This window comes from Crocodylus siamensis, chromosome 1, assembly GCF_052110815.1.
Source record: "Crocodylus siamensis isolate JL-2025a chromosome 1, ASM5211081v1, whole genome shotgun sequence".
Lineage (NCBI taxonomy): Eukaryota > Metazoa > Chordata > Crocodylia > Crocodylidae > Crocodylus > Crocodylus siamensis.
In genome coordinates this window covers 203,473,650-203,491,076 of record NC_143395.1, presented here as the reverse complement: position 1 = coordinate 203,491,076, position 17,427 = coordinate 203,473,650, and the positions used below count along the sequence as shown (strand labels likewise).

At 49.4% G+C, this 17,427-nt stretch overlaps 1 protein-coding gene and 1 long non-coding RNA gene across 3 annotated transcripts in view; one reads left to right on the top strand and one right to left on the bottom strand.

The window, feature by feature from the left end:
- The window catches only part of SOS1 (SOS Ras/Rac guanine nucleotide exchange factor 1), a 75,402-nt gene extending 72,498 nt beyond the window's left edge, over positions 1–2,904 (bottom strand). For both annotated transcript variants that reach the window (XM_090052696.1, XM_090052702.1), the window contains exon 1: positions 2,542–2,904. In XM_090052696.1, coding sequence (XP_089908822.1) covers positions 2,542–2,628 — 87 coding nt within the window. In that variant the 5' untranslated portion in view covers positions 2,629–2,904. The remainder of the gene's footprint in view (positions 1–2,541) is intronic.
- A 69-nt stretch (positions 2,905–2,973) lies between these two features.
- LOC149873907 (uncharacterized) overlaps positions 2,974–17,427 on the top strand; it is a 40,648-nt gene continuing 26,194 nt past the window's right edge. The window contains exons 1-2 of the long non-coding RNA XR_016443075.1: positions 2,974–3,131; positions 5,459–5,709. This is a non-coding gene — a long non-coding RNA (uncharacterized LOC149873907). The remainder of the gene's footprint in view (positions 3,132–5,458; positions 5,710–17,427) is intronic.

Here is a 17,427-nt window from a genome sequence, read left to right as displayed (position 1 = left end):
TAACATGCCCATTTTCATCAAGTTCTTCAGCGAGCGGTGATGTTCCAAGTCAGCTCACTAAGGGTGCTTGTAGACATGCAAGAGGTCTGCTCTGACACGCTGAAATTACAGCATGTCAGAGCAAACTAGATTAATGCAGTCTGCTGGAGCATGCTAATTATCACACACCAAAAGCCACAGCATCTCATGTATTCAGCACCCCTACACTTCAAAATAGTGGCGGGGTACTTTAAAGTTCATCAAACAAGCTTTACTTAAACCACCACTCCCGCCACCATTTTGAAGCACAGGCGCTGAATACATGAGACATGGTGGGTGCTTTAATTAGAGCCCTCTCCCTCCACACCAACCCCCAGAGGAGGTATAAAGACGCCTTAAGTGGCTTGCCCACCAGGACAGAAATTAACAACTTCACAGATTCTGCAAATGACGTATGCTATTTCAAAGAACAGTTTTATTCTGGTTCATACTATCAAAACTAGAGGTGCACAGGTTCAGATTTTTTGGTCCAATACTGATGGCTAATTATTAACAAGCCACATCAGCTGATATGGATGCAATTGCCGATATGCAACCTGGCAGCTTGAACAGCAGCATATGACTGGTAAGTCTGTTGGTGGGAAGGGGCATATTGAGGCCCCCTGCAGTGAGGGAGGGAGTGGGACTGAGGCTGGGACAGGGGCAGGTGCTGCCCAGCCAGGACAAGGCACAGGACAGAGCTGTGTGTGGCTCATCCAGAGGGTGTGGCAGAGGCCGGGCTGCTCATGCCGCAGCGCGCATGCCCAGGAGGCATGGGGGTGTGTGCTCCCTGGATCTGTGAGCACGGTGAAGGTGGGCTGCTGCTGAGCTGGAGGCAGCTCCAGGCTCTTCCTGGTGGAGGTGCTGGATTGGGGCTGTGCTTGGGACAGATGGTAGTGGCAGCACTGGGAGGAGGGGCTGCAGCAAATTTTGGGGTGGCATGTAGTCCACCCTGTAGCCCCCCCATTTCAGTGCCGCCTCCCACCCCAAGTGCAGCTCCAGCCCAACCCCCCCCACCTGGAAGAGCCTGGCTCTACCCCAGACTGCAGCAGGCAGCCTGCCCTTGCCCCACACACAGATCTGTGAGGCACAGGCCCCCTACGCCTTCCCCTGGGGTGCACGCTGCCCCTACCCCAGCGCCACACCCTCCCTCACTGTGGGGGCCTTGATAAGCCCCCTGCATACCTCTTCCCCCCCCCCCCAACAGACTTACCAGCCTGACACTACTCTCCAAGCTGTCAGGCTGGCCATGTGCATGCTATGGCTGTGCCCATGCATGCGTCATTTATCAGAGACATTATTGGCCACATCAGACAAAGAAATGCGACTGCCGTTAATGTCAATTTTCCTTTTACTGGTGCCAATACAATATGGACTGATATACTGGTGCACCTCTAATCAAAACCTGTTTTAGTCCTGGACTACTTAGCCCTGTGTCGAGTTCCCAGCACAACAAACCCTGAGACTTCTCAGCATAGAACAGTGAGCCAAATCTGCAAGCTGCAATTGGCCTGCACCTCACCACTTCAGATCACAAGCAAGCTTCAGTTACCTTGATGCTTGAGCATCTCAAGGCACTGAAAGCCTCAGAGATTTGGGTAGTTACTGTAGCAGCAAGCGTTGGGGTCAGGAAAGACCTTCTGCTCTTTGATACAAATTCAGAGACCTTGGGTGAACATGCTGTGAAACATGAAACGATGCATTGCAAGAGAAAATTGGGAAGATGAGCACATGAATCAATGCACATGAAATGCTTAGGATTCCTAGTCCATGCTGGAGAGTGCCCCCAGTTCAGCCACATCAAGGAAGTTTGCAGCTACTGGTACAATTAGTATACCAGCATCAACAACTGCTGCATGTTGAGTGCAAGGTATTTATTAAGTGTTGGATATGAAACTACTTCAAGCAAACAGTTTCTGGAAAGCCTTGCTCTTATTTGCTACAAGCAGAACTCAGAAGTGAGCAGCCTTGACCCATTTCCCCCACACCAATGCCAGTATCAGGAGGAAGTGAGACTTACTCTCCTGCCCTCGATTCAGGTTTCTTCGCAAGACAAAGCTCTAAAACAGTGGTGCCCAACTTTTTTTTTTATCTGTGACCGGCTGCTGGAAGCGGACTGCGGCGTTGGCCCAGGGGAGCTCCTGGCATGGCTCATCTTTTGTGTGCAGCACCGCCGGCATTGCCCCTGTGACACTCATTTGGGTCGCAATCCAGGGCTGTGAACTGCCGCTCTAAAAAGAGGCCGGATGAAACCATAGTTTGTGGGCAGGCAACTCTCGGTGAAGCAGAAGGCAGGGCAAGTTTGTACCTTAGCCACCAGCGTTTTGCAAACCACGCTGTGCACAAGCCTGGGGCTCTGCCACGGGTCCCCGGGAGCTCCTCCGAGACACTGGGGTGGGCGGGTGTCTGTGCATGTGTCCCTCTGTATTTGTGTGCCACACACAACACACCCCGTACACACATACACACGGGGCCCTGCCCCGCTATGGGGAGTGCGGCCCGAAGCCCCCAGTCGCCGCTCACCTTCTTGAGCGCGGGCACGAGCAGCCCCCGCCACTTGGGCGCGCTGTCCTCGCTGCACAGCTCGTGGAGCAGCGGCGGCACCTGCATCCTGCCGCCGGGCCGGGCCGGGGGGGCGGGGCAGGCTCAGCGCGGGGCCAGAGGCTCCCGGCGGCGGCCACTCTGGGCGCCGGGCGGCGGCATCTCCGCGCGGCCCCGGCCTGGCCTCAGCGCCCGCCGCCCTGCCTCGCCGGCCGCGCGGACATGGCCGGGCCCGGCCCGGGGGCGCAACGCGGGGCGCGGGGCACGGGGCCTGCGCGGGGGGCGGGGCTTGAGCCGGGACCCAAGCGCGGCGGCAGCTCCGGGGGCTCTTCCCGTGCCCGGACGGTTACCCCGCAGGGCGCATGCGCGGCAGGGCGACGCTGAACACCCCCTCCCCCAGTACGCATGCGCCACGCTTGTGCGCCCAGCAGCCGCCAGGTCAGAAGCGGACGTCAAAGGGAAGCGAGTGGCCAGGCGAGGTCAGTCGAGTGCCGAACGCCTCGCTGGGCGAGCGGCGGAGGGGGCTCCGCAGCACCCCCTGCGGCAGGGAGGAGCCCACAGGAACAGCTGCGGTGGGTGCTGGCGCGCGGCCTTCCCTCCCCGCCCTGCACAGCGCGCAGTATATTGGCTAGCGCTCTCGTACCATAGCTTCCATCTTCGTCGGATGCCTAACCAATAATGACTAATAATAATGAATTATTAATGAATGATTTGATTAATAATATTAATCATTTGACTGATAGTAATAATACTATTTATGTTAATTGATTAACAATAGTAATACACTGATTGCTAGTATTAAGAAGATTAATTATGCTTAATTGATTGATGGTATTAATTAATTGATCGATTAATAATGCCTAAGCAATAATGAACCTTGTCTACCTACGCCCTTAGACCAGGGGTGGGCAAAATGCGGCCTGCCAAGCCATTCTGTCCAGTGTGCGGGGCCCCTAAAATTTTTTTTAAATTAATATTTATCTGCCCTGGGCTGCCTGTCATGTGGCCCTCAATGGCTTGCCAAAACTCAGTAAGCGACCCTCTGCCCAAAATAATTGCCCATCCCTGGCTTAGACCAACAAGGCTACCACCTACACCCCTGTAAGCACCAACGCTAAACATGTTCAAAGTGCAGAATAGTTTTTAAGGCAGCTCGCTGATGCAGCTTATGCAAAAATCACATCACTTTCAGGGAGTCAGCTGACTTGGGTTTGCTGTCAGTGCTTTCTTATGATGGTTTGCCTCAAAGAAATGCTTCCACTTGGATGACCCAGTTCTCTCTCACTCACTGCTGGTTTCTAGTGAGCAATATAAAGTAAATAAGAAAAAGACTTATTTGCAGTTATTTTTTCAGTCTGCAGTAGTTTTTCAGCAAATACAAAAATTTTGAGCTTCCAATACTATAATTTCATGTTTAAGACCTGGCAATGCTGACTGCATTCAATTCTCACGGGCCCAGCACTAAGCCCACCCACAGCAGCTCCCAGCTGCAGGGGCAGCAGCTTGGGGCAGGGAGCCTGGGAGTCCAGCTTCAGGACAGGCCATGTCCCAAGACAGGGCTAGCTCTCCTGAGGCAGTTGGCCAGCTAGCACACAGGGTGGGCCCACTCTTATCCTGGGATGTCAGGCCAAACTAGGGCTGAGGACAGTGGGTGATCTTGAGCCAGCAGGTTTACTGCCCAGAGCCTCATCTATCCTGTCTCTCCCTTTACCCATCTCCCCCATGGGCACAATGCTGCTGCGCTGCCTTGAAGGGCATGGAGGTCCACTGGTGAAAAATCCCCCAGTCTGACATGCACAACGGGGTAATAGTCCTTCCCCATTTCCCACTGTGAGGGCAAAGACATTGAGGAGTGTGGTGGTAACAGTGAGATTCATGTCACTGGCCCTAGCCACCAGCCTTCCCCTGGTACCTGTTGCTAGGAAACAGTTCCTGTCACCACCCACCAGTGGCTCCTAAATTATCAGTGCCCGACCGTGACATGCTTCCACCCACCATTGCCAGCCATGGCAGTGCCTCACAAGTAATTGACAGCCTTCCATCTTCTCCTGGGGCACATCTACCCTGCAGCAGGAGGATGATTGGTCTCACCCACCCACTCCATCTGCATTACCCCAGCATGGAGGTGCTGAGGACCTCGGATATCCCAGTGCCATGCTCAAGACCTATATTTTCAGCATGCTCAAGAAGAGCCGCTTAGGGCACCACTTTGCTTCTGAGGTGATGCCTGTAATGTGGGAGTGGGTGAGCAGCATTATTGCCCCTTCAGCCAGGCTAAGTTCTCTGCTACCATGGTGTACACAGGTGTCAAAGGCCTCGACACCACAATGTTTCACCAAGTATTCACCATTTTCTTGCAGGCTCATTGAATGGCAGAAGCAAGATTTGTATGGTGATGTCTATTCGTAAACCATCTCTAGAGTTGGGAGAGAGATTAGATAGGCTTTTGGGCACAAAATGTCCCTCCTCAAACAGCAGGCAGTTGGTGAAAATTTCCTATGTGCAATCAAGTAACACAGATGCACAAGTTGACCACCTGCTACCTGCTGTCTTCAGTGGACAAGAGTTGTCAAGCATCATTGCCCACCAGGAATTGTCACCAGTTGAGAGGCTGAGGTGCTGTTACCAAACCTTAAAATTGTACCATGGGCAAAAATGTCACCATATAACACACAACTGCAAGGTAGCAATCATGTGGGTCTACATCTGACTGGTAGCTACATTGCTATAGCAGTGCGTTCCCCTGTTTTAGATTGCCACTATGTGGATGTAGCAGTGAAATGTGTGAGCTGCACACACGGCTCAGTGCAAGCAGTTACTACACCGTAACAACATTTCTGTACAGCAGTGTGTAGACATGCCCCATGTGTCTCACAACACTTGGTCATTTTTCTTACAGCTCCACGTGCAGGAATTGAATGATGAGGAATCTCATTTTTCATTGTTGCAAGTTTCTAAACCTCAAGATGGCTGAGGAAACTTAAGAATATGATGCAAGTGACCCCTAAAGTCCATGAAGCCAACAGGCAAAAAGGAAAAACCCACCAATTATTATTTTGTAGCGTGTCATGACTAAAAGCTCCTAATCTTTAACAGTAGCAAAAGCCCAAGTCCAGAAGAAAATCCCAGTGAGCAGAAGTCCAAATCAAGGTAAATATTTTCTCAAAGCCATTCTCCCTGGGGCAAACAGCTCTCTCTCAGGGCTTTTTGTTGGCCCCCTTCTTCTTCCAGTGGTAATACAATAGAACCTGGACCATTCATATCCAGGTGGCTTACAACTTGCTTAGATGGCAGCGGGTTGTCCAGTAAGGGATATGCTGCTCAGCTGATTGCTGCTGCTTTTACTCAAGGGGCACCACTTCTCTGCACAGCTGGAGCACATCAGTAGGCCCATGCAACTTTTTGCTCTAGCTCTGAACCATCCTCTATGCAGTGAGGTTAGGGATGTGGTCTGTGAAGTGTCTGGCTTCTACTGTAAAGCAGCTGCTTTGATAATCCCTCAAAATCACTAGGGCCTCCCTGACCCCCATTATCCTGGATACAAGTCCTAAAGTTCCCTTGCCCCTGGTAAATACTTATTTGTAGACTAAAAGCAGCATCCAGGTGGTGCTGGACCTAAAACCTGCCTCAAAAGGACAGCACAGCTTCATCCATCTCTGGCTGATACCAGTTGCTATTACCATATACAGGTTGCCAGGAAACATATCTGTCACCAAGCACTGGCAGTGGTTTTTCAGTGGGCTACCTGGTTTCAGGCAAGAACATGTTTAGTCACAACATGACTTTCAACTTCTTCACCCAGCTCCCTCCCAAAAATACGTAATAATAATGTTGACTTTTTTAACTTGCTAAATTTTTGCAGCATTTTCAATCTCATGAAAGCCATTTTTTTTTATTGACCCAACACCCAGTTGGTGGCAAATGTAACATTTAAATCAGGACTTCGACAACATTTTCAATGCCAATGCCTACTTAAAAAAATTTAAAAGGGTCCATTCCAAACCTTGTAAACTCACCTTCAGTATCTGACTTTAGTTTTTGCAGATATTTTTATCTGCTCCAGACCATAAATGTCACCACTGGCTATGAAATATCAGGACTTGCAATCCTGAAATGAAGTATGACCCCCAGCAGAGGTACAGATCTACAGATGCTAAGAAGACACAGATGCTAAGTTCAGGTGGAGTGCTAGGATGCAAGAAGTTAATTAGCCAGAGCCAGAACTAGCTGGAACAAAATAGCTTTCTCCAGAAACCAGCAGGAAACAGTATATGGAGAAAGGAGGGAAAGGCTACATTAGTGAGCCCTGCTGAAGAGGCTTCCAGGAGAGGCAGGCTGCCTTAAGAGGTGTCTCCCTGAGCCAGCTACTTCTTTCAAATACTTAATGAAAGGGTGTTTGATGCAACTTATCATAGATATCACAGAGAAGTAGGGCTGGAAGGACCTCAAGAGGTCATCTAGTTCAACTCCCTGCTTGAGTCAGGACAAGTCTTGTGTCCTATACAGAGATCAAAGCTGTGACCTTGGCATTTTTAGCACCATATCTAAGCAAATGAGTTACTGCCTCTCAGTCTTGAGACAGAGGGACTGGAGTCATGCTTGCTTCCAGACTGAAGAATCTGCATAAGACCCACCAGAAAGAGGAGGAAAGATACTATTTTATTTCAGAATGTCCCTTTTAGTAACCAGAGTCTGGGCAGAAGGGGAAGGTCACTTTATATGCAGGTGAAGTCTAAGAACTTGGTTCCCAGGGATGTCTGGTGAACCAGAAACTGGTGCTGAGGTCACAGCAAGTCAGGAATCAGAAGCCAGAGCCAGGGCAGGAGGGTATGCCAGAGTTGTAGTAGAGCTTTGCCAAGGGTCAGAGCTGGAGTTAGAGTACACCAGGAATCAGAACTGGAATCAGGAGCCAGAACCCAGCCAAGGTAAGCCAAGAGTCAGGGCCAGAGATCTGAAAAGTAAACAAGGAAGTTCAGGAGCAAGTGCCCAGACAAAGTGCTATGTGCTGGGCCTAGCTTTTAAAAACCTAGATAGGGTGGGGTCTACTGCCTGTGGCTTCAGAGTATTGTCTGTCTTTATTGCCCCATTAGGACCAGCTTTGCCTTGGGCTCTGATCCAGGCTTGCCCCAGGTGGTACCTGTTACTCTGTAGCCTCAGGGGATGATTTGCTTTGATCCTCCAATTGGGACTGGCTGGACCCAGGGTCTGATCTGGTCTCATTACAGTAGCCCCATTCCCAGGGCAACCTCTAGGGACTTTTAGACCAGGCTTCTTTGATGGTTCTGATGAAGCATTTGAACTAGGCTGGGGATGTGCACATATTCTACAGGTTTCACTGCTGTCTGCTGGTCCCTAACTTTCTGGTATGGGAGCTTCCCTTGTATCTTCTAGCTGATGAGGATTTTCTTGACTACAAATTCCTCTTGTCCGTGGACCAGCAAAGGCTTGGGGTGAGGAGGTAGAGAGGAGAAACCCAGAACTGGGCTCTCTGTATATGACTTTAACAAAGGGATGTGTAAGACAGGGTGGGCCCGCACAGAGTCAGTAGTTGGAGGTGGAAAGCCACTGGGCTGATAACTGCAGTGATCTGGTATGGTCCTAGATACTAGTGGTCCAGCTTAGTGGAGGGGTGGATGGTTTTCAGAAGCTGAATAGATAGCCAAACCTTGCCCCTACTCTGAACATGGGTGCCTGGGAGCATTGTTGTTGGTGGTCTACATAATGTTTGTTGGCATGCTTAGCTTGCTGAAGGTGGCCTTTCAGGTCCTTGTATAGAAGCTGCAGATAGGTTACTAGTACTGTGGCTGTGGGATTTGGGGAGACAGTAGGTAGGATTGGGTGCAAGTAGGGATGAAAGCTGTAGTTAGCACAGAAGGGGCTTTGCTGAGTAAGGGAGCAGTATAAGTTGTTGTAGGCAAACTTGGCCAAACATATGAGGGTGATCCAGTCATTCTGGTGGAAGTCTAGGGAGCACTGCTGGTACTGCTTCAACACCTGGTGGACCCATTTGGTTTGCCTGTTGGTCATTGGGTGGTAGGTAGACAAGGGGTGTTGCTCCACTCTTAAAAGCTGGAGAAATTCCCACCAGAACTGAGAAATAAACTGGGGTCCTTGGTCTAACACAATGCTGTCAGACATGCCATGGAGCTGGAAAACAACCTCAAGGAACAATGGGGCTGTTACGCAGGCAATGAGCATTCTACAACAGGGAACAAAATTGGCTACTTTGATGAGAGAATCTACCACCACCAGGATTGTGGTATGGCCTGCAGGGTGGCGAAGGTCCACAATAAAGTCCAAGGAGACCAGGGCCAGGGAGGAGTGAGCAGGGACTGAAGGAAGCCAAAGGGCTTGGCTCTTCAGGTTTTGGCGTGAGAACAGGTTTCGGCATGAGAACAGGTTTCCAAGAGGGCAGCATAGGTCTTTATGTCCACCTCCATCTTTGGCTACCAAAAACTCTGGGTCAGGAGCCTGCCAGTGTTTTTGTGGCCAAAGTGTCCCAACACTGCAGAAACACATCCAAGATGGAGCACTGCTACCCAGGGTTGTCCTTCCAGGCCAAAGAAGTGTCCTTGGTGATAAAGGATGCCCTCTAATCTGAAGTCCTGCCCTGCTTGGATCCCCTGATCTAACAGCATAGGGACAACATGGGGGCTATATGGGTACTCAGCTTACCTAACAGTTGCTCAACCCAATCTGCCACCTTTTCATGTGAGGATTAGGGTGACCATAAGTGGTCAGAACCCAATATTTGGGCCTAGGCAGCTGCCCATTCCTTGAAACCAGACTGGCCAGCCAAAGTCAGCTGAGCCTTTACTCCTTCCTATAAAAACCCCTGACCTGGAAGAGAAAGGGTCTGGGTGACAAGGTTCATCTTTGTATCCAGGTAACCTTGCCTTTGCCTTGTGCTTCTTCTGGTTCTCTGACAGATTCTTTGACTTGGTTCCCCAGATGGAGCTTCTGGCTTCCTGGCTCCCTTACACTCAGAATCTGTGCTGTCCCTTCAGATCTTGGTTGCTTCTTTCAACCCTGGATGACCCCCAGACCTGGCTACCCATGACCTGGCATGACACTTGGCTGAGGATAGATCTGAGGGTTTCCATCAAATCCCTCTCCCTGGCCCCACTTGCAAAAAATCTTGGGTACCAGGATCACAGACAGACATTGAAGCATAGGGCACCTATACACTTGATTAATCGAGTCTAGTACAAGTGTGCTTGAGCATGCTAATTAGCATGCTCCAGCAGCCTCCATGTCCCGTGCTTTTAGTGTCCCCACATTTCAAAATGGTGGCAGAGGTGCTTTAACTAAAGCTTATTGAATGAGCATTAGTTAAAGTGCCCCTGCCACCATTCTGAAGCACGGGAGCTGAATACACATGATGCTGTGGGTGCTTTAACTAGAGCAGTTCTCAGAGCCACTCTAATTAAAGCAATCCCTCCCTCCCCCCACACCCTGGAGCACATGTATAGATGCCCATAGTGTTCAAGTACTTGTCTTTACAGGACAAGGTGTCCGCCTTGCTATTGCCATTGCCATTGCCCCAGCTGGTAAGTGATGGTGAAGTGAAACCAGGAGAATAATAAGGACCACTGAATGTGTCATTGATCCATCCTTTTCTCTGATCAGAAGTATTTCAGATTTTGGTACTCAGTCAAGAGCTCTATGGGGTGGTAGCCTCCCTCCAAGTGATGGCACCATTCTGTAAAAGCCACCTTGATGGCAAGATGTCCTTTATCCCAGATATCATAGATAACACCAGCAGAATGTAACTATCTGGAGTAGTTGGTGTAAGGGTCACTGGGACATGCTGATGGGATAGAACTGCCACAATTGCAAATTGGAGGGTTAGGGTGATATGGGAAAGGATGGGTGTGCTGGTGACGACCAATTTAAAGTTGTCAAAGGCAGCTTGGGCCTGATGCAACCAATGGAAGTGAACCCTCTTTTTTTAGGAGTGTTGTGATGGGGGCCACCAGTATGGAGAAGTTCTGAATAAATTGTTTATAAAACTTGACAAACCCCAGAAACCACGGGACTCCTCATAGATCCCCTGGAAAAGCCCAGTCTAACATGGCTAATTAAGTACCCCAGAAGTTCCACAGTGGCGTGATCACATTTTTTCCAGCTTTGTGTAGAGCTGGTTTTTGTGTAGCTTTTCCACTAGCAGGCTGACATACTGGTCATGCTCTTCCTGGCTCTCGGAAAAAATGAGGTTGTCATCCAGATAGATGACTATGAACCACTCCAGGACTTCCTGGAAGATGTTGTTCAGGAAGTAGTGGAAGGAGAACAGCATGTTGGTGAGACCAAATGGCATTGCCAGGTATTCAAAATGCTCATATCTGGACTGGAAAGTAGTCTTTCATTCATCCCTCTGCCAAAAGTGGACCAAATTATATGGTCCTCTTGGGTCCAACTTCATAACTATGCAAGCTTGTCCTAGCCTTTTGAATAGCTCTCTGAATAGGAAGAACAGGTATGGGTTCTGGGTCATGACCTTGTCTGGGGCCCAGTAGTCCATACACAACCATAGAAACCCATCCTTTTTCTTAAAAAACATGACAAGGGCACCAGCTGGGGATGCTGAGGGACAAATGTACCTCTTGGCAAAGTTCTGTGGGCACATCTACACAAGACACTTTACTGTACAGTAGAGTTGTTTACTATTCAGTAAGCATGCACATCTACACGTGAACATGCTTATCGCGCATTACACTGCACTGCTCATAAGTAAATTTGCTACCTGCAAATGCAAGTAGTAAATTTACTCATGAGTAGTTACTGTGCAGTACTGTGCATGTAGAAGATACAAATTTGCTCCCAGTCAGCCCTGCCACTAGGGGGCCAGCCTCAGCATAGCCCCAGGACTCAAGGACTGGGAGCCTCTCCTGCCCCAGGGCTGGGCCAGCTCTATGCCAGCCCCAGCCCAAGGCCCTTAAAACCCTGCAGGTACTCTGGAGCCCTGGGGCATGTGCAGGCAGCCTGTGGACACACCTGGCCACCGCATCCCCCTGCACAGGCTGCAAGGCTGCTCAGGCAACCTGCTTCCACCCTGGCTCTGCTCCCTGGCACCACAGTGCTATGTGGCTGCCAGGGCCACACCATGCTGCAGGCACCTGTCAGGCTTGCCATTACCCATGCCTAGCTGCACCCGGCTCCTGGCCACCAGGGCCAGCTCCACCTGGCTGCAAGTGACCCCCAAATCAAGGGAAGCAATTCTTCAACTCTATTCAGCACTAGTAAGGCCTCATTGGACTACTGTGTCCAGGTTTGGGTCCCACACTTCAAGGCGGCTGTGGAGTTTTGAGTGTCCAGTGCAGGTGCTTTGAAGACAAGACTTCTGAGAAAAGGCTAGTAGAACTAGGTTTATTTAATCTGAAGAAGAGAAGGCGGGGAGGGGATTGATAACAGTCTTCAAATACTTGTAGGGTGTTTACAAAGCAGATGGAGATAGGCTTTTCTCTGTGGCCATAGGAGAATGGACTGAAAGCAATGGCTTCAAGCTGCAGCAGGGGAAATTTAGGCTGGAGATTAGGAGGAACTTTCTGACTATGAGGGTGATCAAGCATTGGAACAAGCTACCTAGAGAAGCTGTGGAATCTCCATCCTTAGAAGTTTTCAAGAGCAAGTTAGACAGACACTTGGTTGGGATGGTTTAGTCAGGGATGATGCTGCCTTAAGTAGGGGGATGGACTAGATGACCCTGCAAGGTCCCTTCCAGCACTTCTTTCTTTTAAGCCATATAATTCCTAACTTCCAAAGCATACAATTTGTTTTCCTTGGTATAGAAACCTGAAGCATGTAAGGAAGGCAAGGGTAACAGATTATGGTTTCTTTTTCAAACCAGTGATAGGGCTAGAACATTTTGGTTCAAACCTCAGAATCACCTCCAAAGACTGGGATTTCCAGGTGACTAGTGAGGCCCCTGAACTTCCTAACTCTTGTAACCAAATTAGCTGCAAGCAAGAATAAAAATTGGAAAAAAGCACAGGGAAGACTCCTTCACATAGCAACTGAAAAGATTCCGTGATTGCCTGGTACAGCAATTCATTTTCCTCTCAAGGGCCCCTTTGCAGAGAGACAGCCTTCTGCAGCATGCTGCAAAAATGAGCCACCAGTGGAAGAAATAAGGATGTCAATTCCATGACTTGGACCATCAGGAAGCCAGGACTCAGCAATGGTGAAGAACATAACTAACAGAAATTCCAATATAATTCTGAGAGAGAGCAATCATTTTCAACCTTTAGAAACAAAGCATCCCCAGAAACAATTATTGGAGCTGCTTGCAATGCATGGAAATCTTGTATGTGTAAAGCCTCTTAGAATTTCCAAGACAAGTCTCAGGTCTCTTAGGCTGGGAGCTAGAAAGGATAGTGGAATAGTGTCATAGTGCTTAGGGTCTGAAGGGACCTAAACAGATCGTCAGGTCCGACCCCCTGCCCCAGGCAGGAACAGGTGCTGGAGTCATATCACCCCAGCCAAATATCTGTCCAGCCTCTTCTTGAAGACCCCCAAGGTAGGAGAGAGTACCACCTCACTTGGGAGCCCATTCCAGAGCCTGGGCACCCTAGATGTAAAGTAAAAATAGGACCTTCATGGATTCTGAGTGGATGTATATAGGAGTCCAGGATACTCTGAATGCTGGGACTACTACATTCCTGTTTAGTGCTTAAGATTCCATTTTCCTCACATATCTATTTGACACCTGCTAGTCATTCCACCAGGGACGGGAACAGGAATTACACATAAATCAGTAAAAGTGACCAGAAACCAGTTCAAATCTGTAACATAACAGAAGTTCAGTGCACATAAACTGCTTTCAAAATGGCCCAAACCAATAAGATAACCCTGGATGGATGTAATATCAGACTCAACTGATTTAAGTTAAATTGGTGTACTGAATTTGTCCCAGATCCCCTCACTATTCAAGTTAATTCACAGTTCCCCGGAATCCCAGGATGCTTTGCATGTCCACTACAACCCCCCCACCCCCTGCAGCATGGGCAGGCTAGCCTTGGCTGAAGCTGTCTGCACCAACAGAGCAGGAAGGCATGCTTTAGTGCCCCCTCCCGCTCCACCCAGCTTCTAGCCTGAGCCTGAGCAGGTATGTGGCTGCATTTCTGGAATCAAAAAGTGAATGACTGTTCAGTTGCTTATTGTTTCAATCTATGCACCTTAGACTAACCTGCAAAGGTTGAATCTATTCAACCTCGGGCATTTTGACTGCCTGTACTTAGCTCTGTACTTAGCTCTAAAGGCTGCTCTTTTGCTAAAACATAGGCAAGGTGATTTAAATCTTTGGTGCCTTATGTTATGAGCTTTTGGGAGCAGAATCTGTTCTCAGTTAGGGTTCAGGAAGCTACCAGCATGCTGGGGGCATGGCTGTAAACAAGAGATATAAGAAGGTCATTGGAAAAAATTCCTGTTCTGAGAAGAAAGGAATTGGATTTACTTCACTCAGGATTTTTAGCTAATATTGTCTTGTTCCTGCTTAGAAGGCCTACTATGTTCCAGTAGCCCTAGCATTTTCTCTCATGGACACAGCAAGCAAATCCATAAAGAATCTTAGAGAAAGAAATCCTGTCACTGCCTGCAACTCAACCAATTGTTCCCATGACTTTCCTGGGATAAACATTTGCTTTGAATGGAAAGGACCCTACCCAAGCCCACTCAGTGCTGCAGAACACAGGTGGACTACTGTTTATGAACAGTCAGGAAAATTTATGAAGTACAGTTGTCACTTCGCTGAGGAGGAAAGCTTCCACATCAAGGCACCATCTTTCAAAGTACTTGGTGAAAGGCACATACTTAAGGAATTATCAAAAGAAATACAGGGTGGGGAAGATGTAGTATTTGAAGTGCTCCAAAGCCAACTCCAAAGGAAACCTTGGTCCCACTTGGACTTGGCACTGCCTGGTCATGGTACATCCTGCTTTCCCCTGGGTATGCAGTAGGGCTGGGGCAGCTCTGTGGCTGGATTGCCTTTCTAGACAGCCTGGGTGGGGGCGGCTCCTCCTGGCTGTTGCCGCTACTGCCCTAGCCCCACCATCTCTGGGCGCGCCCACCTAGGCTCAGCAGCGGCAGCATGGGAGAGAAACTGCTGCTCAGCATGAGCAGGGGAAGGGGCTCTGCGCAGCCCCTTCCCCTGGTGCACCTGCCCAGAGCCTGTGTGGAGCTGCCCTGTGTCTATGCCATATCACCACTGCATCTGGGCTGCTCAGTAAGGCAGCCAAGGCAGCGCAGACACAGGGCAGCTACACCAGGAAGTACTGGCAGCAGGAGTAGCAGGTTCTCTCCCGTGCCATCTCTGCTGAGCCAGGGCCCCAGTGCCTGCTCTGAGGTTGCTCCTCCGGGCTGAGCAGCAGGTCAGTGGCGGCAGCAGCTGGAAGGAGCTGCCCCAGCCCTGCTGCATAAGCAGGGGTGGCAGGATGCACCACAGGCAGGCTGTGCAGAGCAGGCATGCAGCATGCTGAGGCTGTATGCTGTTAACAGTTGGTGGTGGACAGGTGCTGCAGGGCATGTGGGCTCTGGCCTGTTGCAGGATGGGTGCTGACTGGCTCAGGGGGCACATGCACACCCCACCACACCCAGAAACCCTACAATCACACCTTCCCCCACACAATCACACACCCCACAAACATCACACCCAGCTACAGCCCTTACACACATCTGTGCACCTCTGGGGGGAGAACTGCTCACTGCTACATGTACACACTGCACACGTGCAGCCCTCCCAGCCACCCTCCCCCTCCACACAACCCCCCACAAACCTCATATCCCCCACACCTCCCCCACAATACACAAGAGTAAGACTTCATTTTGACCTATTATGGAATCACTTCTATATATACAGCACAAACGCACACATCAGGACAAATATATATATTCAAAATAAAATTAAAATATGTTATTAAAGATGTTTGATTTTTAGTATATAATTTGGGGGGCAGGGGGGTTTGTTCTAAGATGGCAAGCCCCTTTCCCCAAAGGAGTACTTCCAGGGGCAAGGAGAGGGACTTCTGGTGGCAAAGGTCAGAGATTAGGGGTGGGACTTCCAGTCCCAAGATGGCAATTGGGGGTGGGGTGCTTGTTAAGGGACAGGGCCACCCTTGCAGACCTCAACAGCTCACCAAAACTCATTAAGTGGCCCTCCAGCTGAATTGCCCACCCCCATCTAGTTGAAACTCCCTGTTATATATATATATGTAACGTGGAACACAACAGCATTCTAGTGCTCTCTTCTCCATTCATCCAAGGGATGGGGAGCAGGGCAGGGATGGTGAGCACTCTCTTATTCACTGCACCTCTGCTGTCGGGGAGTATCACCTGCCAGAACCCTGGAACTGGGAGACTGGAAGCCCCATGTCCCTGTTCTCTAGCCCCCAAACCCCATGTACCTGTGTCTGGTCTGATTCTGGCAGGAAGACATGGGATCTCCTGGTTCCATCGGGAGGGGGCCACTGGGCCTTGGGTCGCCCAGTTCCAAGGGGCAGAATGCTCCAGGAAAGCAGAAGCAGAACTGACAAAACATTGATATTATTTCTGTCTCTCTCCCAATGGAGGGGAGAACAGAGCTACAGCTACAGTCCTGGAAGGCTGAGGGCTGCAGAGCCACAGGTTGCTGAAGCCCTCTATTATGTCCTCTGGCTGCAGAACAGGCAGCTACTTACAGCCGGAGAATTTTTAAAGCCCTTCAGATTGGTTGTGGGGGGGAGCGTGGCAGGGGGCTGTGTAGCTGCAATTTGCAGTGCTTCAACTATTGCATTTGTCCCCATCCATAAACTGTCATCTCTGACATAGCTGTTGCAGACTAGCCAGGATAAATACTATGGGACAGCAAGATGACAGGGACAGGAGACAAGCCAAAAGCAGGGAGGTTTTTTTTTTGGGGGGTGGGGGGCAGGGGCTGGAATTGGATGTGGTTGTGCAATGTTGCCAAGGGCTAGTGGATAGTATACCACAAGAACACAACTGCTTGTCAGACAGCAAAAAAACTAGGAAGGAAACATTAGGAAAAATCCTGGCTTTTGTGCTGACTCAGGTTTTGTACCCATCCATCAGTTTAGACACAAGCTGTATTGAGTAAAATTTGTCCATGCTCCCTCTGCCAGGAAGAATCTTGAATTAGCACCCAAAAATTTATCAGGAAGAGTATTTGGTTCAGCTGAAATAAAACTTGTGATGCTGTTCTTTACTGCCTCATCTTCATGACTACTCAAGTCAATGATCCTCAAGTGATGGGAACTCTCTATCACCAAACCAAACCATGTTTCTAAAGACAAGACATTTACATAGTGTTTTCAATCTCCCTTTTAATCAAATGCCCCCTGAAAAACCCCGGCACACGTGGATATAAATAGTGCTGACCACGCTCCCAGATTCACCAAGGTGTTTGGATTCAATTTTTTGATACACTGGGAGCAGTTGGTACTGGAGCTGCCCAACCCCCACCCCTTCAACCTTTTTTTCCCCAGATAAAGCTCTGCTCCCATACCTTCCAACTCTCCCCCAGTCCCTGAACCTTGTTCAGTGCCCCTCAACATCCCATCAGATTCATCTCTCAGCCTTCAAATCTGCCTTTGCACAGGTTGTTAGGGATGTGCTGAAATGAGAGTAATTTATCCCCCATGATACATCTGCTATTTTAAGAGTGTTTCGAACTAATACGCTGATCTTTGCACAAACATAGCCAGTTGGACCCCCACCCTCCATAGTTAATGAACTGAGTCTATAATTAAATCATGTAGGCTTGTTCGAGTATCTATGTAAATCATCCCCCAAATATAGATGTTAAAGCTAAGAAATCTGCATTCCTGGCAGCCTGATCTTTTATACATGCAGCATGCTGCCCATAGTATACACTGG